This window comes from Triplophysa dalaica, chromosome 15 (assembly GCF_015846415.1).
Source record: "Triplophysa dalaica isolate WHDGS20190420 chromosome 15, ASM1584641v1, whole genome shotgun sequence".
In the NCBI taxonomy this organism is placed as follows: Eukaryota; Metazoa; Chordata; class Actinopteri; order Cypriniformes; family Nemacheilidae; genus Triplophysa; species Triplophysa dalaica.
In genome coordinates this window covers 10315707-10341514 of record NC_079556.1, presented here as the reverse complement: position 1 = coordinate 10341514, position 25808 = coordinate 10315707, and the positions used below count along the sequence as shown (strand labels likewise).

The window sequence follows — 25808 nt, the reverse complement described above, 5'->3', positions numbered from 1 at the left end:
TCTGATTCTCTAATGTGTCTCACTGTAGTCTGCCAAGTTGTCTCCATATACGACTACACAGCAGCCAACGAGGATGAGCTCAGCTTCTCCCAGAACCAGATCATCAACGTGTTGGACAAAAGTAATCCTGATTGGTGGAAAGGAGAACTCAATGGGGTCACAGGCTTGATCCCTACCAACTATGTGAAAGCGACCACTTCAGATTCTGACCCCAGTCAGCAGTGTAAGTAGAGACTGTAAAAAAAATGTGTGTTTCATCGTCACACAGGTTTTCTTTTTGATCACTTTGGCAAAGGTAACATTTGTTGGCAACAATGATATCTTGGTTCCTATATACAGTAGGTCTTCTTTGATTTTTAAAAGGTTGTTCTGATTTTATATGAGGTGATATTATGTTTTTACGGCGGTATAGTACTTTATTCAGTACTTTGTTTTTATCCAGCTGTAAATATTTTAGTGCAGTTCTCAATATTTGGCGTTCACTTGTATGGTGCTCTTTGTATAATTTTTTTGGGTTAGAATGGAGTAGGATTTTTTTCATAAATTCGTATTACCAGTTACACATGTTAGAAGGAAAAATAATAATCATCCAATGTTACTCTTTTCTCTTCCTCCATATTAAGCCTCACACAAATATTTTTATTGTTAAACCCATTTTGGTTTCTTTTCTCATTTGTGTTTCTCTGTAGGGTGGTAACACATTTCCTCTTTTCTGCTACCCCCCCTTTAGAGCTGGTGGTAGCATTGAAACCAGCATTTACACATCTAATGACCCCTTTCTAACTCTCTCTACACATTCATTCATTTCTTCATTTGTTTAAACTACAACAAATATTTTTTGTAGGGGTGTCATTTATAAAGGGGATACAAGTCTTTCTGTTCCCCTTAAGCTTCTAAATGAATGCTTCTTTGAGAGAGTAAACACTTTTTGGGATGGTTGCGCTTCGTTTGGTCACTTTAAAGGATGCATTTATCTGCACTTTGAGTTAAACCGTCTCAGTACAGGGTTTTGAGCATTCATTTAGGCAAGCGAGGAAATATCTGTAGGTATTCTGAACTTTTAAAGAACAATTTGTCTTTTGTTTCATCTGTATTCTTGAAATGGTTTCAAATGCCACTTTAAATCTGGGGTTTGTTATTTATTAAGTTTGTGTTGTTCAAAAGTTTGAAAACCATGTAAAATCAATGAAAAGGAAACGCAGTTTGTATTACTACATAATGTGTGTGGTGTATTTAGAAATGTTGTGAATGTCTTCAAGCTGCTATTTTAAGCACAACGCTTTCGCCTTGGGTGGTGTTGTTACATATTTACTGTGTTTTATGCCATGTTTGTGCATGATTCGCTTCTGTATAAACAGATTACATGGAGAACTATGCAAATAGTGGTTGACGACGAATGTTTACCTTTATATCAATTTCTTGTGAATCCTTCAAATATATAAAAACTTGTACTTATAAAATTATATAGTTATATACATTAAAGGTTTTTGGAAAAAAAATCCAAGCTCATTTTTGTCATCCCTTTTATTTATTTTTTATTATAGAAACAACAAATACGCTGAATGCATACTTTATAACCTAGAAAAAGTTAATGAGTAACATTAAAAATAGAGATTTATTCTTTTGTGATTGTTATTAAGCAATTTATTATTATGATAATATAACTTTGAAATGAAATAAATAAATGAGCTGTGCTCAGGTGTCTTGTATACTAAACCCGCCCATGACTGAATTTTGACGTCAGTAAAGACTGTGATAATCAAACTAATCTACAATACTCTAGTGTCTGTGTTATGGGTGAAAACAGATTAAAGAATCCGGCTAGCATGCTTGCACTGTTCATCCCAGTCAATGAACACCCTTTTACTAAGCACTGCTCAGGAACATGAGCGATCATTTGGGGGGTAAACTGCTATTTTTACGGCTATGGGAAGAGGACGATGAAGGCCCCTCCAAAGACTCCGGCTTCCCGGATGGTCAAACTGGCCGACCATCACCAGGTAAGGATTCATGTCGGAGCGTTTGGAGTGCCCTCAACACGTTTCTCGCTTTTCTCTGCTTGCTCTCGAGTCTGCTTGAGCGTGTTTGGCCTTTGCACATAGTTGAACGTTGAGGGTTCTTATGGAGCTGTCTATTAGGTTTTGCTCCGAGTGCGTTTGTTACGTCTGGGTTATTTCACCTGTATCCTCTTGTCGTAGGGTCCCAGGAGAGGAAACGACAAGGCTACATCGATGAGCTCCTTGAGACGGAAGAGAAATACATAGAAGACCTACAGCTGGTCCTGGAGGTTCGCAACTACAGATCACTTATTTTATCGCAATAAAACAATGTTTCTGGTTTTGAAGTGTGGCATGTGACATTTCTAATTTATCTTCTGTAAGGTCTTTCACAAGCCTATGTCTGAGTCAGGTCGTCTGACGGAGGCTGAAATGAACATGATTTTTGTCAACTGGAGAGAACTTATACAGTGCAACAGCAAGATGCTTAAGTATGTTGTTTGTAATTATTAAACAAAACTGCACAATTGATTATGAATGCGCCTAGTTGTGTAACTGTACCAAATGTATGTATGAATTGTGTATTGTCAGGGCTCTAAAGACAAGGAAGAAACCAGGAGGAGAGCCTGTTCACATGATCGGAGATGTCCTGGCGTCTGAGCTCTCACACATGCAGGCCTACATCTGCTTCTGCAGCTGCCAGCTGAACGCTGCTGCTCTGATACAACAGAGAACGGATCAGGAACCTGACTTCAAAACCTTTATGAAGGTGAAAGTTCACACATATATAATATATCTCAACAGCTAAAAGACATGTTGAATACTAACTGAGTAACTGTGATGTGTTTTGTCTTGTTTTCCAAATGCAGAGGCGAATTGAAATGTTTAAATAAATTAATCAAAGGGGAAACATGTTCATTAAAAATGTTATGCTCGAAAAAGAATTGTAGTTAAGAATGGGAGTGTAAAGATATATGTATGTGATTTGCTTTTTAAAATAAAATAAGATCTGTTTAATCCTGTTGGTTGAGCTGCCCACATGTGACATTCATCAAAAAATTGTTTTAAAGGTTTTTTTTTTGTGTTATTGTTTTCAAATGACAGACGTATTTAATTTTGATTAATTTACATTAAAATTGTTAATGTTTTGAAAAAAGTATTAGTTACATATTGTAAAAAAAATGACTACAGTATATTGAGTCATAAGCTAAATATTTACATTCCCAGGAAACAATTGACTCGGGAGTGTCTGGTTACAAAAGAAATTGTGAAACATCACAATTGACCTTTGAATATCTTTCAGAAAATAGCCACGGACTACCGGTGTAAAGGAATGCCATTGTCCAGCTTTTTGCTAAAACCTATGCAAAGGATTACCAGATACCCCCTCCATATTAAAAATGTGAGTACTGCAACATAACTTGAAAACTTTGAAGATATTTTTAGAATTTTATTAGAATTTAAAATGTGTTGTAACTTCTTGTGTGTGTGTCTAGATCATTGAAAGTACTCCAGAGGGTCACGTGGACCATGTTCAGCTGCAAGAGGCTTTGGAGAAAGCAGAGCTGCTGTGCTTTCAGGTAAATGAAGGCGTCCGAGAGAAGGAGAACTCGGACAGATTGGAGTGGATTCAGTCTCACTTACAGTGTGAGGGAATCACAGAGGTAAGAAATCACATTTTGTAACTCCCTGTGACACCTGTAAATCATTCATATTTAAGAGATGAAAGTTATACAAATCAAAGTTATGACTAATAACATAATTACTTCTCTGTCGCTTGTCTAGAATCTGACCTTCAACTCGCTGACCAACTGCATGGGTCCTCGGAGACTCCTGCACAGTGGAAAGTTGTTTAAGACCAAGAGCAATAAAGAGTTATACGCCTTCCTGTTCAGCGACTTTCTGCTGTTTACTCAAGCTGTCAGGCAGTTCACTTCTACAGGAACAGACAGGCTCTTCAGCCCCAAGTCCAACACTCAATACAAGATGTATAAGACGGTATGGTTACACACCCCTTTATTTATAGACCGTTACTTTTTCCCTGTTAAAACTCTAGGCAATGAATAAAATATTTTATTCTTTATTTAAATATGAATTGTGTGAATTATTATGAATCTTTGTACTTTTGCAGCCTGTCTTCCTCAATGAAGTTCTAGTGAAACATCCGTCAGATCCGTCCAGCGATGATCCTGTTTTCCACATCTCCCACATTGACCGTGTGTACACCCTCAAGACCGAAAACATTAACGAAAGGTCAGTTTCAGAGGTTGCGCTCTTTATCGGCTTTATCAGCTCGCTACTGTTTACAGGACACATATGACAGTTCTTGAACCGTAAATGCAATGTTTGTCTCTAATGCAAAAGAAACAACGGCAGGTTTTCACAATGTCACTGTAGGAGGAACTGAGAGATTAAATTGCTTATGGAAATGTATCATACAAAAATGACAATGTATGTATTAATAACTTAAATTATAAAGTACATAAAAGGCGTAACAAAATGCATGTCATCTTTGTCCTGTTAGAACTGCATGGGTTCAGAAGATCAAAGCTGCATCAGAGGATTTTATTGAGACGGAGAAGAAGAAGAGGGAAAAGACCTTTCAATGTAAATCCTTTAACATTGAACATCACTGACACATTTTCAACTCCAGTTAATTCCATCTAATAAATGAATGAATCATTGCCTTGATTCTGGCTAAGACGTACGCTTTGGTCAGATCTCTAATGTTCTGTTTTACAGCTCGCTCAATGAAAGCAAAAGGAATCGGACGACTGCTTGTTACCGTCTCAGAGGCGACTGAGCTAAAATCGTTTAAAGGAAATGGTAAACGGTTTATTTAAAAGATCAATTTTTCTTCCTAAAGGTCTGTAATCTACACCACTTCTGTGGTTTTACGGTTTGTTTCTTTTTCTTGTAGGAAAGTGTAATCCATTCTGCGAGGTGACCATGGGCTCTCAGTGTTACACTTCCAGGACCATCAATGACACAGTCAACCCCAAATGGAACTTCAACTGTCAGTTTCACATTAAAGATGTGTATCAAGATGTCCTCTGCATAACAATTTTCGAGAGGGAACAGTTTTCACCAGATGGTTAGTATACCATACCAACAGCAATTTAGGACGACTATTCTACACCATAGCCAAAATAAAGGCTTTATGTGATTTCTTCTCCCTCCGTAGAGTTCTTAGGACGCACTGAGGTTCCCGTGGCCACTATTAAGAAAGAGTTGGAGAATAAAGGTTCATCCACCAGGAGGCTGCTGCTTCATGAAGTTCCCACAGGGGAAGTGTGGGTTCGCCTTGACCTACAGCTGTTTTGACATCCTCCCTTTATAACTGCACCTCAACCGCAAACCCATGAGATCTACGCTTGCTCTTGGCTTAATGCTCTCAACTACTGTGGAAAGCACTACTGAATGTGTGAGGCGTGGAAAGAGGAGATAGCGTTCACAACTTTGCCAAGTTTTTGTGTTTTGATGAAGTGACAAGGGAAGGAAAAAGGAACTTTTGGGAAAATTCCTGAGAGTTTTATTGCCTGATTAACCACTGGATGTAAAGATATCTCAGGAACACTGTTGTTTAAATGTACTGTATATTGCTGTACTGAAATCTATATTTCTAAACTCGTAACTTGCCTTGATTTGAAGTGACGTTTTAAACTTGAATAATCTCACCAGGAACACTGAAACGGTGGAGACTTTTGTCCTATCGGCCTTATCTGCCAATTCTTCACAATTACAGAATTAATTTGCACCTGTCATTTTATCCTCTTTCAAAATCTTTCTGAAGCCCGTGCAGTCTGACATGCAAGGAACTTATTTTCTGCTGAGCTTGCTGTTGTTTTATTCATAAAGGTACAAATGAGGTGATTAACAAGGGGTGATTTGTTAGGTCTAATCACTGTTGATTTTGTGTACTTGACTGAGTTTTATTTATGTTAATTTATGCGCCGTGGACTATCTGCACATTTTAAGTTGCCCGATATTTCTGGATTGCCATGGAGCATTCGGAGAAGGTCTTATTATTGTAAATTGTATTATTGAGCTGTAACAGTATGGACGTTTACTCCGGAGACTGAGTGTCTTTAGGTCGTCTTTAGGTTTTTGTAAGTTTTAGTTTGAAATATACATGTAATAAAGTTTGTTAAATGTTCTGTATTTTTTCAGTTTTGCCATTTCTGCAATTGTTTATTCGTTTAAAGATGTAGCAATAACTAAGCAATATTTGTGATAATGTATAAGAAACGCCTTCACGTGTGCACAAATATGCAAAAATAATTCTAATGCAAATAAAATATGAACTGTTGTAAATATAGATGTGTTATTTTCAACGTCATTGGCCTGTCTTACGTCACCATCAACTCATGTATATTAATTAGCGCGGACACCAATGGGGACCGCTCATGTAATTAATATTAATGAGTAAATCCTTTGCTGCTTATGGTTGTTAAGGGCAACTGAACAATTTGTAAAAGCGCGACATCTCACACCTTCTTTTCCATATAACAATGAACCCATTTCCACATTTACTACAAAAATGTCTTTTGGACACGAAACATGTGGAGTGTGCGGCGATGATCGTGGCTAAAAGTGTTGAAGTAACGGCTGCGTCCGAAAACTTTTCGGTAAGTTTACTGAAACACTTCCAATAAACAGCTATATTTTTACTGTGTTTATATTTCTATGAATTGTTTTAGTTTTGCAAGGCTATTTACGCGAAAACAATAAACAGGAATCTACGCTGTAATGGATTTAACAGATCCGTCCAGAACAAGCGGAGGTGTTTGTTGACGCTTTTGATCACGTGACTGTAACCAGACAGAGAGGACTTCACTTTAAAAGCAAACTCTACACCTGTGTACGGGCTGATAAACACTCAATATACTCCAAATATGTGAGTAAATCGACCTGATATGCTCAGTGTTTGAATAAACTTACTTAATATACTCAAAACGTGTGAGTGAATCCATATACTCCAAATGAAAAGTGAGTGAACTAGATTTACCTCAGTAGGTGCGAGTGAGCACACCTTATCTAACACGTTAAATGTGTAAATCCACACAAATCTCTTAAAATTTGAAATGAAACACGTTAATTGTATAGTTGTGACTGATTACAAAGCCTGTCATCTCTGTGTAGGAAGGACGTGGTTTGATATTGGTGAGAACAGCACTGTTTGTGATAGTTGCTACATACTCACAGAACATGTATCCCAGTATCTGTGTGGAAGCAGTGGAGAAACTAGGTAGGTTAATATGTTCAAAGTTTTTCTTAACCACATGAGTTGGTTTTATAAACAAGTTATGATTTAAATGACATTTTCTCCAATAAATGAACACAGTTTGGTGATGTTTATTATCATTTATTTTAGCTGAGTATCTACGCGCAAAGGATGAATGAGGTTCGTCATATCTGAAGTGATGAATGTTCATCATAATTGTTGCATTTAATATGCACACTTGGCTTATTCGTGGTCAAAAATGACCCATATAGGAAATTAATGGGAAAAATGAGAAAGTTTGACAATTCAGAGAATATTTTGGTGGTACAAACTGCAATTCAGCTACTTTGCAGATAAAGAGTGCACAGGTATCATGGGACGACACTCTAAAATATCAATGTCACACACAGACACAAAAACATACACACTCAAAAAATTGAACTGGTATGGCTGCAATTGCGCACATTTTGAAAATATGTTAAATAAAACTCAATGAATGAAATAAATTTACAAGCGAGTCTCTCTCTCTGACACACACATGCTCGCACACACACACACAAACCTAGAATTTGCACCATGCCATTACTCGTTTTTACTTTTTTTACAACCAGATGGCACTAATCTGCTTTTCAAAGACTTCACAGCCTGGTATCTGTTTTAACCTGAAATAATGCATTAATTGAAAAATTATATTTAAAACATATTTGACAAAATAAATAGAAATCTATGTAAAATTTGTAATATTTTCAATGGGGAGGAGAATGGATAATAATTATATCGTACATATTAATTTCAAAAATTACAATTTTCTTCAAATTCTCTCAAAATAATAAATATTTTGAACAAAAATGTATTACATACATTTTCCTGATAAAAGTTACATGATTTCAAATCCACAAATCCTAAGTAATATCTGAACAACTAGGGAATTCACAAACTACACTAAAGAGGGCTATACTGGAACCTGGTTACTCCATTACACATGCCACTACACACGTTTTTGCTTTTTTACTACCAGGAGGCTCTAATATATATATATATATATATATATATATATATATTTAAAGCCTGGTCTCTGTTTTAACCTAAAATAATGCATAAATTGAAAATAAAAAAAAAAAGGAATGTATCCGACACTGCGGATGCCATATGCCCCAGGAGACTCTGAAAGAATTTCAGTGAAACCGATGTCTTTTGTCTGATAATATTCAGACAGTCCAACATTGGCTGAGCTTTCTCTGGCGTAAATCATGCCATCATTTCAGCTCCATTCTGAAAAAAGAGATGCTTTGCGTGCGGACGTTGACCCGTAGGCCCAGAGGGTCTAAGTGAAGGAGGGAATGGCCCTGTGTTTGCATAACACATCTCGAGTGCCCTAATATTAGTCAGTTGCTAAGATAAGTGATGATGATGATGACAATGCCCTGACCCTTAGAGCAGTCTCCGCAATCTTCATGAAGATGCGGGTGGTCAGGGCCAGACCGAATGGGAGAACCTTGTTCTAATAGACTCGCCCCTCGAAGCAAACCGTATGTCTGTGTTGAAGGAGGACTGACTCAAGAAAGTACACGTCTTTCAGGTCTATGGATGCAAACCAATCTTGTAGCCACATTGATGGCAAGATGAGTCTCTGCTTTAACATTCTGAAGGGCAGTTCATAAAAGTGCCTTTATTATAATTTATTAAGGACACTGAAAATAAGGACTACAAAATCCTGTCTGCATCTTGGCTTACAGTACTGACTCTGTCACCCCCAAACACAAAGGGGTGGTGACTTCATTGCGGAGTGTCGTGACTCTGCCTCATCATGTCATGTCTTTCTTGGTCTTGTGGCAGAATCATGGCAGGATCTCTTGTTTTATGTGGAGAGAGACATTTTGACCCCTCCGGTCTTCCATATGCTCTCTATGGTTTCGTCTCTGTTCCTGCACTTTCGTCTCTTTAGTTTGATTGTTCATTAGTTCATGCCCAGCACCTGTCCCTTCTTGATTTCCTCCCCTTTAAATAGCCCTTGTGTTCATTGTCTTGTGCTCGTGCATTTTATTCTGTGAAATTGTGTACCGCTGTGCTCCTGTTCATGTTTGCTGTGAATACGTAAGTCTAGTAATTGTTTAGTCTAGTTTATGTCTAGTGTTTTGTTAGTCTAGTGTTTAGTTAGTGTTCGTTTCTGTTTACCTGTGATTAGTGCTTTACCCCCACGTGGGTCTTTGTTTTGTGTTTTTATAAATAAATCCTTATTGGTGTGGATGGGTGTTGGACCACAGGAACATCTCAAGTCTACTCAGGGGACAGGAAGGGGGCGTGTCTAGCGATGCGACAAAGTTGAGATTTGCTCATCATCATGCAAATAATGAGCGACTTTCGTGGTCGACTACCAATAGGTGGAAAGCAGCGAAGCTCACGTCATCCGTCTCTCGTCAGATACTGCAGGGTTTGTTTAAAAATGTTACTAGCTTGAAACGCCTTCTAACAACCTAGTAACAAGAGACTATCGACACATCTGGACGCACAGTAACGACCTTGTAGTAAGAGACACACAGCAACACAGACGCCAGTTGTCCGAATGCACAGTAACACCTGCAGCACAATATAATTCAAAGCAGAACTACAATTTAGATTTAAATATTTTGAAAACAGCAGTGATAAAGGTTTTTTATTTAATTTAAACAATGTAATACAAAATGGTATCAAAACAAATCATAAATTGGCATACTTAAACACAAATTAAATGCTAAACGGGTAGACTATGTACAATTCACTTTTGAAAATGTCGGTTGTATAAATTTGAAAGTCATTTTCACATAATGAAAAGAAAAATGGTCACTGTTAGATTATTTAGTTCCCCGCACTAATGAATACATGCAAGAGTATGATCTATCCCTTTAGAGCATTTTTATTGGTAAATAAGACATACAGTACGGCTGTCATTTATGACCTTATTTAGTTATAAGATGAAACCTAGACATATGATTGCTTACAGATGTTTCCTTCTTGTGTGCTCTTCTGTACTCTACATACTGTAGCATGCTTCTTTTGAGGAAAAACAAGCTTGATACGCCTCTGTGTCTTTCGCTCCAAGAGCTCTGCTGAGAACATTCTATCACTACTTTCAATCCAATTATTAATTTGATTTGATTAATGAAGAGCGATCCAAGCACAGAAAGAAACCTAGAGTTCACAAAAGGAAACTAGAGTTTAACAATAACAGTAACGGTTCATATTTTTGTATAGTATTTTAAGGATCTGAGACACAAGAACAGTATATACAAGGAACAATACATGCAAATCAAAAAAGGTACATTTTCAATACCGAAAGAAAAATAAAAAAGCTTTAATGTGATGAAAATATAACAAAACCAGATGACAAATGTTGAACTCTTAACATAAAGGACATAAAGATAGTGTGAACCAGTGCCGGTTTTCCCTGATAATCCTCATGACATCACATCCCATGAACAGATGTGCAGCAATTGTCCTTAAAACATTTAAGGATATTTTTATAGAAAATGTATAATGTTTGTGCTATTATTATTTTGTGCTATTATTATTTTGAAAATATCATCAACCTTTGAAGAGCCTTGAAATTTCCAGCATTTTTCGATGTGTTTATGTAATTTCCTTTAAAACACAAGTACAAGGTTAGACGTATCGAGCAGCTCCTTCCGGCTGTTTTAGGCAGATGTTGAGCTTGATAAAGCTGCATTTTTCTGACAGTCTCTCCCCACATATTTCTTAAAAATACCATTCTGTGTAGAATTCACTGCTTCAGTAGGTTTTGTTATCTGGATTGACTCGAATGATCTGCTCGGTGAAATCTGGTCTCTGAACCGGAGCAGACTGCAGTGGTTCGTGTGACACCAACGCCAAACCAGACTTTATTCGCCCCATTGGAAAGCACATTTTGACAATCGTTGATTCATATCGCCGAAAGGATGCCATGTTATATTACCATTCCATTTTCTACCGCTTATCCGAACTACCTCGGGTCACGGGGAGCCTGCGCCTATCTCAGGAGTCATCGGGCATCAAGGCAGGATACACCCTGGATGGAGTGCCAACCCATCGCAGGGCACACACACTCACTCATTCATTCACTCACGCACTCACACCCTACGGACAAATTTTTCCAGAGATGCCAATCAACCTACCATGCATGTCTTTGGAACAGGGGAGGAAACCCCCAAGGCACGGGGAGAACATGCAAACTCACACACACACAAGTCGGAAGCGGGAATCGAACCCCCAACCCTGGAGGTGTGAGGCGAACGTGCTAACCACTAAGCCACCGTGCCCCCCTGTTATATCACCATGTCTCAGAAATTTCCTTCAAGGCTGGTGTCAACAGCTTTATCATATCCTCGTCATTACGGGGGATTTTCTTTAAAAGGTCTCGTGTTTTCAGGACTGACTGTCGTTTACCCCATTCTCTTAGCATTAGGTCTGCTAGTTGAACTCTATTTGCTTTCTCTATGGAGCCCCTGTTTATTTTGTCTTCATCATTCCAGTATATGTGGAATTTCATATTCTCCAGGTCATCACCAGACAGCTTGTTCAAGATCTGAAGGAGAGTGGTACTCCAGTTGTGTAGAGCTGAGTCTGTGGGAATTTGATCAGATGTTCTGAAGTCATGTATTACTGACTTATACATTTGTACAAATTGTGAGAGAAATATTCAAAAATGATAAATGAACTCTTATCATACTTACCTTTAGAAGGAAGTTCATGTAACTGTATTACGGCCTGTCTTCTTGACTTCACAGTTTTGGCATATTGAGCAAGTTCACAACGATAGACCACATGTGCATTATCCTCCTTATGTGTTTTCAAGTCTTGCAACATTTCATTGTGTTTTCTCAGTTCCTTAATCTTTTCATCCTTTTCCCTCAGCTCCTTGTTTTTTAAATGAATTGTTTCTTCCAGTTCTGTAATTGTTCTTTGAGTATTTCGAGTGCTTAGCCTCTTTATTCTTTCCTCTTTTTCTATAACAATTTCTTCTAGTCTCTTTATCTGTTCGTCCTTTGAAGCAAGTAGGCTTTTTAGGTCTTTTTGTTTTCTTGGATTTAACTGCAACTTTTGCTTGAAGTCTCTGATAGAATTGATTTTAGATCTAATCCTCCTAACAAGATCTGTCAGGTCTGACAGTAATGCTTTGTTTTTTTTTTATTGGACCATTAGGTTTAAAACAACCTGTTGAAGACTTGCTGACAATAAAGTCTTCAATAGTCTCAATAATCTGCTTGTCATTTTTTTCAAGGACAAAATATATTTTTCCACATTTATCAATCAAAGATTTAAGATTATTACATTTGATATAATCCTCAATAGAAGAACCTCTTAGTTTTTTCTCATTTGTGAATACCACAATAGTGTGACTCCACAGCTGAACCGACAGAAAATCCTCTAGTGTGACGATGGTCGAAGCTGGCATTTCAGACTTCACTTTAATAGCCAAGAGGACAGCATCAGGTTTAGTATCGTATAAGGACTGCACTCATTGCGAAATTTTCCTTTTGGTTTTCTTTGGATCATTGAAGTATTCCTTCCAGCCTGGTGTCCGAGTCAACTGTATCTCTCTTCCTAAAACTGTACGAGTCACCTTGATGTCTCGATTTTTACCACATATCCAGGAAGAAAAAAACTTTTTCTTATAGATTTCATTGCCAATGGAGTTTTTTCCAACATCATGGCCTCCAATTAAAACAAGTTTGAGTGTTTTTAAAACAGGCTGAATTCCTGAAGGGAAAATGTTCCATTAGACTTAAAGAAACAATGATGAAGATAGTAATGTTTTGTTTATATTGCAGAGGACAATATTACACTATTAGATCTTTATGGGCACCTATACTGATTGTAAAGGATTAGTTTCACACAAAACTGCACCTTGACTATTTTAAAGTTGTATGGGGTCTGAATGTGCAAGTGGAATTCTGCCCTACAAAGGCAAAGTGCAGCAACTACGCAACTGAAACTAAGGAGAATGCCTTTAAAGTTTTTACACCAGCCAGTCAAACGTGTTGTGGGTAGATTAGTGATAATGCATTTATGTAATGCATTATTAGGAAGATTTTTTTATAGATAAAATCCATGACATTGATGTGACCTTTGACCACCAAAATGCTGCACTCTGCCTTTGGATGTCAAAACAAGACTAAACCACTTTTGCAAAGTGCAGTATCTACAAACTAAATGTGTTCATCCAGCTTTCTTCTTGTGTTTCTTACTACATGTCAATTGTTTTAAATAACTTTAATAATTTTATTGATGTTTGCTCGTTGGGAATGGAAAAATTATTTTTATCGCAATGCTCCTTTAACCATAAAGTTTTTCTTATTCTGGCTCATAGCTATCTGTGAAACCAAAAACTGATTGTTAAGATGTACTGTGACAGTTGAAAGCAGATAATTATTATTGAACAAATATGACAGGACACTAATTAAACTTATAATTTCTGTTATATTTACTGATTATGAAATAAAAATCTATAATCATAAAAGCGGTTGCATCCATCATTTTATTGAGTTGGCAATTAAGGCTTGTTCTGTTAGATCATTTGATCTAACGTGGTTTGCAAATTGTGGATGCAAACACAGGCCGATTGATTTCAAAATTCAGACTCATCGCCTAAGTAAGTTTATTGTGACATCCAGGAGCCTGGAATAGGTGGCAATAATGCTCCTGAGGATGTATTTGTCATTAAACAAGAAGGAGAAAGTTGGATTGACGGCTACTTTTGTTGATGCCAGGTGCACGTCGGGTTGTCACTTTGCTGAGGAGGTGAAGCTATTGTAAGCTAATTGCGCATAACAATAACTTTCCAGAGGAAACAAATTTTTCAGGGAGTATCCCTTCTCCCTTTCGGGATTATCTTCCCGAAAAATGTCCGAATCGACAAACATCAATGGAATTATAAATTTCACAAATGTCAGAGTGGATATTGCCTTCAATGGAGAACGTAGGCTAATGTCTGTTTAATTTGCTAGTGGCTGACTAGTTAATGTTACTTTTTTATACGGCTGTCATTTGCCTTGCTAGGAGTTAATATTTTGGGATCTTCCTTACATGTCTTTGGATATTTGTGTTTAAATGCAAGTGAACATAATTATGTTTGTTATGATCATTTTGTGCGTAACCAAATTATGTTTTATAGGCCTAGTTTAAATCTTAACAGCCATGATGTTCTGATTTGGTGAGAAGAATGACAAGTGCCTAGAAACTAACGCAAAAGGGAATTTGATAGTGGCCGGATACGATCATTATAGAACCGATTAAAAAAAGTTAATTTCAGCACTTTTAGTTGATGCGTCATGAATTTATATCTTTGAAAAATATCTTGTAAACAAAAAAATATTTTCTTAAACTTTCATAATAAAATCGCCACTAATCAACCAAGTGTGCTTAAAAACCGCACAAATAACTTAATGATAATGAAATGATTACGTAATGTTATGAATCAGTTAAAAAGCTTGCACACAGTAAGTCATTGACAGAAAACAGATTCATCTGTACTTACATCAGCGTTTCCTTAGAAAGATATGAGCTGTTTCAGAGTTGTTTTTAAAAACAGGAAGCAAAACGCACAACCTGAGATGGAGAATTTCCTCCATTTGTCACCGTTAGGATTTAAGATGATTTTTAAAGTCTTGCTTTGAATATAAAGTTGATTTAATATATACACCAATGAGCACTTAATTAGAGGTGATCATGATGTTCATTTCAGTACAGTTCTTCGTATCCCAGCCTCTGCCGAAGCAGGCATGGCAATGACGGTGTGATTATCAACAATATTCAGACTAATTGTTATTTGTTAAATGTGACGCAGTCTGTGAAAACCCATCTGAAGTCATTGTTTTGTGTATGTAATTAGATTTTGACACTTGGCCTGGTTTTCACGAACTGGGTCACACATTGTAATCTGTACAATTAACATTCCAATGTAATATGATTTGTTTATTATGGTTAAATCAGACACATAGTATTAATGCATTACATGAAATACATTAATAAACAATATTTAATAAAAAAGAAAGTAAACTAGTAAACTGCAACTTTCAATATGTTTTTTTTTAAATGGGATATTTAAAATAATTGTAGGTAGTCTATGTATGTGCTGCTTCAATATTTGGATAGGTGTTTCTGCTAAAAAATATTATAGCCTAAGTGATCAATTCCACCCTTTAAAATTGCTCAAATTCATTAGTAATTTCGGTCACACTTTATTTTAAGGTCCAATTATTGGTATTAATAAAGCCATTTTAATAGCTCTAGCCCCTCCCATGGTCTAAACCATTGTGTCAGGCATAGGAGTTGGCAAAATGAGCGTGAAAAACTTCACATTGCCATACATACAAATGAAACATCGTAATATGCAAATATATTGAGATTATTTTGTGAATCAACCACAATAATCCACATGAAAATAAAATTGACTAACTCCCCATGTTAAAATAGTTCGTAAGACTCCCCTCCTCAATTATACAGTTGGGTAGCGCCTTCTATATGGAAGCATATGTGGTGCAAAATAAGACTTTAACTTCAGGAATCAAGTTATTCAGTGGATCTGTCACAGTCTAAACTGCAGCATCCGGATGAATTAGAAACCAAGGTTAATTTTCGTAAGGGCAGATCTCCACTTTGGCAATGTTTATGTGTATTTGTGCATAATCTCTCCCCTTACACTGCCTCCAGCATGAAGGAACAGTACAGAGGTGTATTTCACGTGGATGTATCGCGTTTGTGATTGTACTGTACAGTTACTGAACAGTGGTCTCACAAAACGACCATTTCTGAACAATTGTATGAAGATATTGTGACACAAAAGACAGTAATCAAAATACTGAACGTGTTCATGATGAAAACGCTTATGAGAAAGTCAAGTGATTATGAGACATTCAACAGGCGAGCTCACTGCTTGAAAAGAGAGAAATTCTAGAAATGTAGCTACTAGTTCTATCGTCTACAGAGACGTACTTATCTTAAAAAAACACCCAAGTAATTTTTTCTTTGTGCTCCAATTCGTGTGAATGCAATTTCATGTTTTTATCAGCTTTGCAGGCGCACATCCATGCTTGTAACTAGCGATGCTGGCTCCGCCTTAACACAATGACGCTGTTCCGGGGTGAGGGCGTGGTCAGCTCGAAATGCATTTTCAAGTCCACATTGAATTTTGCACCACTTTCATTGGTGTAAATGAAAATACAATCCCAAATGTTCAACCTGTTAATGTTAATGCATTAAGGGAAAATTACATTAGAATTTTCTTTTTGCTACAGTTTTGCTTGACTATCTTAAACATATATAATCAATCCAGGGAATGCATTTTCATTTTCATTTTGCAACTTAAATAGCGTTAAAAATATCAATTTAAATAACATTAAAACTAGTGTAGGAACTTACAAATGTAATTGATATAATTGAATTTTTATTTTCATTTTGAACCTAATGTTGCACATACGTTATTTGAAATGTTTATTTAGATACACAATTGCATTGTCAATTTACACACTGCATTGCCATTTTGCATATTACATTGCAAATTGAATTTTGCACCACCTATGCTTCCATACTCTAATGGCAGGAACGGGACAAATAAAAATGGCGTCTGCCCATGGCTCGGTTTACATGGTTTGGAATGTAGTACCAATGTTTTCACCCTTCTACGGATTTTAATTGTAACAGAAGTAAACCCACAGGAGTGGTCAGGTGATCATTTGCACTTTCACAACATTCAAATAGTGCAATTTCTATCAACTACAATAAAAATTACTTAAGATAAAAAAAAAATTGATATGATTAAAAATGGACAAAATTGACAACAGTACATTAAATGACAAAATGAACAGATCGGATAGATCTGTAAAAAGGTGGTTCAAGAATAAAATATAAAGCTGAATACCAATCGACTACAAATAAAATCAAATACATACAGGATCTTCTTATATGAAAAATGAATACAGTCATGATGAAAAATGAAAATAGTTTTAAAAAATAGACACTTTATTTTGGACAAACTAACTCTACTTTACATTCCAACTAAATATTCCACTTTCCTCCTGAGAATTTGTGTTTCCTGATATCTGATAGGCAATTTTGTCATTAATACTAATTAGTGCAAGTCCAGTCACTCTTTCTTGAGCCATGGAAGATCTCAAATTTGAATTTGTGAAAGCTCCGTTGTTGAAAGAACAGAATGTTATTTAAAACGTTAAAAAAAGCTATTTCAATAACAAACAGCAGTTATTTTAACGTCAAATTATATGACACAGAACCGCATCTCTATGCCCTAAAACATCGAGGCATGATGATACTGGAATATAATTGCAAAGACCCCAAAGGTAGGCTATTGGAATGTTAAACTGTTATCAATACCAAAGTTATAATACAGAATCTTATTTTTGTTTCAGATATATAATCCAGGAAAGTTAATTTTAAAACCAAAAAACAAATGTGACCCTGGACCCCAAACCAGTCTTAAGTAGCACGGGAACATCTTGGTAAAAGACAAAAATACAGTGTATGGGTCAAAATTATAAATTTTTCTTTTATGGCAAAAATCATTAGAATATAAAGTAAAGATCATGTTAGATGAAGATATTTTGTAAATTTTCTACTTCAAATATATAAAAACGTTATTATTGTGAGTGGATGGCCTGTCACAGTGCCCCTGATTAATAACTTCAAAGGCAATTTTCTCTATATTGAGATTATTTTGCACTCTCAGATTCCAGAGTTTAAAATGGTTGTATCTCAGCCAGATATCCTATTCTAGCAACTCATACATCAATAGAAATCTTATTTATTCATCTCTCAGATTATGCAAAAACCTCAATTTTCGAAAATTTACCCATTAGACTGGTTTTGTCGCCCAGGGTCACAAATGTCATTTTTTGTGACATTATGGAGTTGAAATTCTTCAATCATCTTCAATTAATGCAATCAGTATTAAAAGTGGTAACCCTTACATGAGCCTACATGAATGATTATACAACTAGTAAAACCTGTACCATTATCAACACTGAACACACGAGAAATCGTAGAGAATTAAGTTGTTTGTGCACACCATCTTGTCGTATTCTGTTTATTCATCATAAAGAGCATTTTGAGGGTAACTGTTGAAGCAGGAACAAGTAGAGCACAAGACCGGAAGGTTTCATAAAACCACAACCCCCCTCTGCAGTGGATACTCGCATGCATAACTGACGTGAAACTATATGGTTTAAAGAGAAAACCAATTACTAGAAATGAAAAGCAGTGATTCACCTTGTGCTGTGATGCTGAAAACATGTGAAAAACTGAACCGTGGAACAAAAAATTCAACTGATAGGCAATTAACTCAAATCGTTTCAAACCAGAGTTTTTTTTCAGAACACAAATGAACATATTTTTATGCAATCTGTGAGCTTCCTGTTCCTCCATTAACAGCCCATAGAGTGAAAAGGTGTGGGAGGGACATGACGGGAAGGGGTAGGCTGGGGAAAATCCGTCGGACAGGAACTGGGAACCGCCGCTTCGGCCGGACAGGGAACTGGGAACCGCCACTGCGGCCGGAGCAGCGGAGCTTGTAGTGGAAAGAACAGAGTCCGCCAGCGACACGGTGGCCAGTACGCTGTTTTCCGGGATGGTGGCCAGCAGGGAAAAGGCCCAAGTTGAGACGGAAGGCCAGAGGTCGTCCCGGTTGACCACATTCCTGACCATGTCTCCGATCCCCAGGCGACTCAGCATCTCAACCGCTGCCAGCTTGAGGGGCTCAGTGGGGTACAGCTGCTGAAAATCCGCTGCTGCAACCGCGAAGTCCTGGAAAACGCTGTGAATCCAGCGATCCCCCTGACAGAGCCCAAAAAGTCGATGGGCAGGGCGGGACCACAGGGAAGATCGCGCAGTGTCCTTCATCCTGGCTGCTGGGTTAATGTCTGGATGGTTTCTTCTGTCACGGTTGTGTATAGAACCCAGATGCAGACAGTTAAGGGTTAACAAAAAATGCTTTTAAAAAAAAAGGAAAAGAGGCATAACAAGAACAAAGACTAGTATAAACAAGATTTTTATTAACAGGAGCTGGTCAGGAACAGGGTCGACAAGGTAATGGGGAATCAATCAACACGAACCAGTACGTGACACAAAACAACATATTTAACAAGGTTAGGTTTTTTCAAAACAACTATTAAATTCAAACTAGGACGAGCCCCCAATTTGTTACGACCCATGGATCAAGGGATGGACCAAATACAAGGGACGCATGCAAACCAAGCGTCAGGCTTAAAACAAACTTTATTATTAACAGAAAAGACTAAAATTAAACATTAAATTGCAAAGCAAAACAATATTCAACTAAAGTCTACAGTATATCTGAAGCAGTCAGTATAAAGGCAGTGCGTAGTCTTGGATGCATGGTTGAGAATGTAATAAGATTTTGTGTATAAAAATGTATATTCAAAAACGTCTAACACAAAACAAACGCCCAAACTACAAATGAAGACCCTCCCCAAAAGGAATTTCTCCCAAAATCTTTCTTTTAAGAGGAGCTTGATGATCACTCCAGATGCTCAGCATTGACCGCTAATTGGAGCTGATTCTCGCAGGCAACTTCAAAACTAAAAGTAGAAGTCGTCATAGCCTTAAGTAGGGTAACTAAGGATAGGACAGGTGACGGGAATCAATACTAAGGGCAAGATTAACGGGAAACAAGGGGGCAGGGCTAACAGACGCGACCAGAGGACAGGTGGCGCAAGGTCATAACAAAGGCCACGTATCTCCACACAGTGTCACGACTCTGTCCGCAGAAATAGAAAACTGACAAGGCAGACAGAATCATGACAGTTTGCTTTCGAATTGCTCTAGCAGTGCTTTGATGTCATCCACATGTCGGATCTTGTAGGCCGCATAAATTCAGACAAGCCTAGATAGAAATAGATACTTTGAGATTAGCTTCTCAAAAATGTAATAATTTGTATACTTATTTTAACAGGTTTCGTTTTCCATATGAAGCCTATGATCTGATTGTACTATATGATTCTGGCAGAGCATATATTTTTATAAAACCGTGTTCGGATATCAACGCGAAACAGCATTTGATGTTTATTACAGTCTTTGAACAAAAATACTTTGTAAATTCAAAAGTTGAGGAGAAAATATGTAGGGCTTTTTAAATGTCAGAATAGAACACCGGCTTAACCTAACACCCGTGTTTTTAACCCTGTGTTTATATTACAGTTTAAACGCAATAAGACACGAAAAATAACTTTGGTACTCTTGTGCTGTGTGACAGATGCCGTCTTTAAAGGGGCGATGAATTAAGACCTCAATTTTAAGCCCAAGCTTTTGTTATTTAAGAGGGAATCGTATTAAAGCAAACATCCTGTAAGTGTCGGAACTGAAAATGCCCTTGTTACTGAAATTACGACTGCAATTGACACCAGGCTTGGCGAACGCCAGGTCCTGGAATGCACCTATCATTGATAGGTTGATCACCGCCTCCACAGAATAAGATCAATGGCTACTTTCTAGCACCGCCCACTGTTTCGTGCATGACAGTACTGAAGTAACACAAGTTGCGCGGAACCCGATAGAGCAAGCAAGCAATAAACATGCCATTAAAGATCGCAAAATATTGTGGAGACGGTGCCTGGTTGTGGAAGAACACAGTCGCTGCTTGAATTTCCTTCAGATTCCAACATTAGCAATGCGTGGTCGAAGTTTATTTTTAAAGATGTTCCAGCTGAAGAGGGTAAAATATTAACGCATATTCCTTTGTGAACAAGGCAGAGGTCTTTGAGACTGCACGCTCATACTGGATGTCTGAAACCCTACACAAAATCAACCAGTCTTTTTGTAGTATCATTTGTTCATATCGGGCTGATGCAGATATTTAATTAAGAAGCCAAGATCGGTTGATAATATCTGCCTGCCGATAATGTTGTGCATCTCTTCTTTACAGGATCCCCATTTCCCCACTTGGCTTAAAAAGAAATGAGGTTCATCATAGTTGTTGGGAACATACTCGAGCTGCCCATTTAAAGAGTACATACTCCATAAACCAAACTAGGACCTTAAAAATCACAAAATACTGTGTCACAACAAGTTAACATACACACAAGGTGTAGAAACATTTTCTCATTATAGGCAGTTATAATGACCAAACTTCTTGACTGACTCTCAAATTATTGGTTTGGCGATTCATCCATCTAATCCCCTCCTTTCTGTCAGCCTACTCTGATCCGATTGGTCCGATGGTCTAGTGTCGCAAAAGGAACGTAGGCAGGCATTACACAGTGACGCAAAACTTACACCTAACTAAAATTAGAACGACAGACGTGTGATTCAGAGTCGACTCCTTTTTTCCCCCAAGCCAATAACTTTGTTATTTGTTCACTTTCGGCAACTTGGCGGACTGCTTACATTAACAGACATAATTGAATTTCATAAAGTAAGAACATGACGTTTGTATCGTGACAATTCGCACGTGCATTTTTGTAAGAGCCACGATTATTTTACAGACCAACAAGAAAACAATGCCTTCAAGATAATTAAGTAAGATTTTAATGAACAGGTTTGTCATTTTTCAATTTACACACAACACCAGTTTATACATCTAAGCACAAAACATGACACACAAACTGAATTGCCAACTTGGCAACAAGATCTTTCACAGAAAGAACATAGAACTTCCTTACAGCCTGTATGGAACACTTTTATATTTTGGATGATTATTATATATACAAAAACGACTGTTGCACCACACTTCTAGTTATTAGCTTCCCAGGACTAGACTCAGTAAAGTGGTTAGGTAGTGTAAGACCAGGACAAAAGACCAGAATGAATCTACAGTTCAATCTGATCATTCACAGTGCTGTTTGTTGCGGTTCTTTGTCAAAATGTTAGGAGAACAAATCTGTGTTGCAGGCAGCACCATTGAGCGATCATTACAAATTGCCTTTTAATGTTGCACACATCTATATAACTTACATTATATTTTCTGGCAAAATAATATTACACAATGTATGATAAAATACACAGTTTTCTTCAAATGAGCTAGTCTATAACAAGCAGTGCTTTAACAATAAGCCCTTCCTCATCCATGCATTCACATCAACTCCAGTTCAATGCTCCTTGGAAAACCCACAGAAGACTTGAGAATAGATTAAATGTTAAATACGTTAAATAAAGTGGTTGGAGTAGCAACCTGCATAAGCATATTTTCCACTTATATAATTAGACATTGTTCTAGAGACCTACAACGGTGATTTTAAAACAATCACTCAATTCCTTTTAAATCAAACAACAGAAGAGAAGCGTACATTTGCTATGTTAAACATCCTAAAGTTTAGGATGGCATGCTCCTCTGAAGATTCGTTAAAAGGAAGAATCACTTAAATGTATATAAAATATTTTTCCTATGATGTATTTTTAAGATAAGATTAAAAATATGAAGGAAAGTAGTGTAGGTAGGGAATACTTCATGACCTGAGTGTCTTTTGCATTGCTGTTGGTTTATTGAGTTTTTGTTCTGTGTGTAATTCATTTGACAAAATCAATGTTTGCATGATTTATAAACATATGCTGGTCAGATTTGTGTACCTTGCATAAAACACAAACACATGACAAAGGAATGGAAAGTCGCCATATAGGCTTTTAGTAAATAAACATTTGGCAAAATTTAGATGTATGTGGTAGAAAGACATTTTACAATTAAGAAATATCTGCTCACATTTGTTATGTGGTAGAATAATTTAGATGTGAAAGAATTTTTTAGAGTTAATATTATTACTGTTAAATGCTGTGAAAGGTCACTTCAAGTTGATCTAACTTGTGTAAATTCTGTTACACCTGAGATATACTAGTGCTGGCTTACTGTTAGTCTTAAATTTGTTGTGTTATATGCTTAAGAATATTTTTATACTGTGTACTAAAATAATTGTATCCCCTCATAGAGCTTTACAATCAAATGATCAATTGTATATGACATTTTCTGTTTAGTATGAATAACGAATTGGCACTTTAAAAAAATGTGTATCTTTGTTAAAAAACGCACACAATTTCCCCTTATATGAGCTGCATAATTCACAACTGAATTTAGGCTATTGTCAGTAAAACAAAACAATAAAACGCATAGAAATGATAAATGTTTGTTAAAAGTAATGAGTGAACAGAGGGCTGTATGCGGCCTCCAAAGTGCTAAGTTGTTTGTGCGTACAGTAAAACCTCTGGCAGTGTAGCATCAGAGCTGAGTTTGTATGTGAGGAATTCTTAGACGTGTTAGCTTTTCTGACTACACTCTTTTAACTGCTCTCGGCCTGTTGATCCCGCTTGTCTACCTCTGTTATCTGATCCCTCCAGAAAGTAAACTGGCTGAAGGTGTCTGAACAAGGGAAGTCTGTGGGGTTCCCCCTGGTTAGAGGAGGAAAAACATGGTCCACAACTTCACACAGACGTCCATACCTGGAAAGTAAGAATAATAGACACTTGAGAAAGTAGAGGGGTTGACTCAAGAGATGGACATTTTCTCAGATTATCCAACTCTACACAAATACTTTGTAAAATGCGGTAATCATTACTTACGATGATATGTTGGTCTTTGCGTGTTCCTGGACGAGCTCTCCCTTAGGATTCACAGTGAATATTCTGTTCAAAGGCACTCCCACCTCTTTATATGAATAAACATCCTGTAGAGAAAAGGGGTTTTGTAAAAACCGACGTATGGATGAATAATATTTGCGATAACTGTTGCTACTTATGTCACTTACCGTTGCCCTGTTTCCGAAAGCAGCATAAAAGGGTTCTTTGTTTGGAAGGAACAAATTTTTAATGTCTGTCAGACACTCAATTTTAAACTTCTCTGGCTTCTTCTCAATCACCTCCCTGAAATTATAAAGAAAATCATTACTGGTATCCACACATACTGTGAAAAAACGTATATAGTGCACGTGTCAATGACAGTGTGTACAAACCTGTGAAATGCAGAGAACAGACTACTGGGACTGAGCAGGACAGGTCCCATAGGAAGCATGGTGCCTCTTTCATTCACCCAGTGCAGGTAACCCCTCGTCATGTCAGCCATTCCAATCGCCCGAGCCGAACAGTACATAAACTTGTAGCCATTCCTATTGGACAAGAAGTTATATAGTACAGCGATTCCCAAACTTTTCATTCCAGGACCCACCTGGACAGGCATTATTTATCTTGAGACCCACCAAAATATTATTAAATGGAAATATGGGGAGAAAATACATATTCATCATCCACAACTTTTTATTTTCCCTAAATAGAATAAATGAAATGTAAGCTGCAATACCAAACAATCTAGTGGTAAAATATCAAAGCTATTGTTATTGCCAGTCATAACTGGACTAAACTGTTTTTCGTGTCATTCAAAAGCCAAGTGACTTTTCACGACCCACCTCATGCCACTGTGCGACCCACAGTTTGTAAACCCCTGATATAGTAGATTACATTTATTTATCTTACCGAATTTAGTGCATTCGGTCTACATTTTCTTCAGTATATCCATTCCTCTGGAATCAAACCCATGGCCTTGGTGTTGCTAGCACCATGCTGTTCAAGTTAATATTTGATAGATGTGATAGGATGTTGTTAGCAACTCACTGGCTGACTCTGTGATATAATCGAGCAATTCCTTGATGGGTCCAGTCTTTCCCCAGAGTAGGCAAAATGTGTCCCAGGGTGTCAGATCTAAAGATAGAATTAAAGATTCAGACTTCATTGCTATCATCGATTAGCTCGGAAATGAGTTTGTGTAGTCTCACCTTGTGATGGTGCCATCAATATCCGAAATGACTATCTTGTCATCCCAGTTCCACAGATAAATGGTGCCCTCACAGCGGCATGTGCCCTGGTATTGGGTGGTGACACTGAAGACCACATCATTTGGGCCGTCTTTTAGGTTCAGACTGACCTTAAGCAGAGGAACATCTGTTATGACGCATATCGGCGTTTACATTAAGGGCTTAATATAAAAGTGAGATGCTCACTAGCTGATCTGAGGACAGACGTAGAGTTTTCCTGTAGAAGTGACTTCCGGAGCTGTGAAGGACTTCAGGCTGGTTGAGCACAGAATTCTGCGTAGCACCACTGCTTTCATCATCACTGGATGAGGAGTCGTCCTTTAACCTGTTAGAAACACCACCAGCGAGTTCACTTTCAAATAGTTTTTCTATCCCCCCATTAAAGAGGATTTGCTGTGAAAATGTATGTCTTAAAGGTACTGAAGCAAGGTATTAAAGGTATCACCTGCCCACAGACTCTGTTCCTATAGAATGATCTCCACATTCAATCTGGTCTGATACCGACTCCTGTGACACAGTATGATAAGCATTTTTAGGAGTACATAATTCTTTGCAAACCTGCAAGCAAAATGTATTTCCAATGATTCAAACGTACCGACTTGGAGTTGCTGTTTCTGCCCCGCCACGAGAACCACCAGCGTCCTCCTTTCTTGGGCATCTTCTCCTTCATGATGTTCTCCACCGTAGCCTGAAGCATACGCACAGAGGCCCTGATACTTAAAACTCAAAATCGAATGACAGGATGACTGTGACTGAACATGCTGTTTTTTAATCAACACAAAAACAAAAAGACGT

The 25808-nt window shown here is 37.4% G+C and overlaps 3 protein-coding genes across 7 annotated transcripts in view; 2 read left to right on the top strand and 1 right to left on the bottom strand.

Moving 5' to 3' along the window:
• Nucleotides 1-6313, top strand: part of itsn2b (intersectin 2b) — a 31616-nt gene extending 25303 nt beyond the window's left edge. For both annotated transcript variants that reach the window (XM_056767522.1, XM_056767521.1), the window contains 12 exons: nucleotides 29-223; nucleotides 2199-2287; nucleotides 2382-2488; nucleotides 2589-2766; nucleotides 3301-3399; nucleotides 3494-3661; nucleotides 3783-3995; nucleotides 4129-4250; nucleotides 4522-4604; nucleotides 4740-4823; nucleotides 4918-5091; nucleotides 5182-6313. In XM_056767522.1, the coding sequence (XP_056623500.1) occupies nucleotides 29-223; nucleotides 2199-2287; nucleotides 2382-2488; nucleotides 2589-2766; nucleotides 3301-3399; nucleotides 3494-3661; nucleotides 3783-3995; nucleotides 4129-4250; nucleotides 4522-4604; nucleotides 4740-4823; nucleotides 4918-5091; nucleotides 5182-5321 (1652 nt within the window). In that variant the 3' untranslated portion in view covers nucleotides 5322-6313. The remainder of the gene's footprint in view (nucleotides 1-28; nucleotides 224-2198; nucleotides 2288-2381; nucleotides 2489-2588; nucleotides 2767-3300; nucleotides 3400-3493; nucleotides 3662-3782; nucleotides 3996-4128; nucleotides 4251-4521; nucleotides 4605-4739; nucleotides 4824-4917; nucleotides 5092-5181) is intronic.
• Nucleotides 6314-6334: 21 nt separating this feature from the next.
• Nucleotides 6335-25808, top strand: part of pfn4 (profilin family member 4) — a 34133-nt gene continuing 14659 nt past the window's right edge. Inside the window, exons 1-4 of one of the 4 annotated variants that reach the window (XM_056767525.1) lie at nucleotides 6335-6625; nucleotides 6760-6894; nucleotides 7140-7245; nucleotides 11753-13520. In XM_056767525.1, coding sequence (XP_056623503.1) covers nucleotides 6509-6625; nucleotides 6760-6894; nucleotides 7140-7245; nucleotides 11753-11844 — 450 coding nt within the window. In that variant the 5' untranslated portion in view covers nucleotides 6335-6508 and the 3' untranslated portion in view covers nucleotides 11845-13520. Of the gene's footprint in view, nucleotides 6626-6759; nucleotides 6895-7139; nucleotides 7246-7371; nucleotides 8226-11752; nucleotides 13521-25808 lie in introns of those variants that run through there. The other 3 variants (XM_056767527.1, XM_056767526.1, XM_056767524.1) reach the window with 3 other exon arrangements.
• On the bottom strand, nucleotides 21728-25686 carry lpin1a (lipin 1a). Its single transcript, XM_056767523.1, has 9 exons — nucleotides 25609-25686; nucleotides 25459-25520; nucleotides 25200-25338; nucleotides 24975-25118; nucleotides 24814-24900; nucleotides 24159-24311; nucleotides 23955-24069; nucleotides 23770-23873; nucleotides 21728-23649 (listed from the first exon to the last, which is right to left on the bottom strand). Exons 3-9 carry the CDS (start codon nucleotides 25310-25312, stop codon nucleotides 23490-23492), a joined length of 876 nt encoding a protein of 291 aa, XP_056623501.1. The 5' UTR covers nucleotides 25313-25338; nucleotides 25459-25520; nucleotides 25609-25686; the 3' UTR covers nucleotides 21728-23489.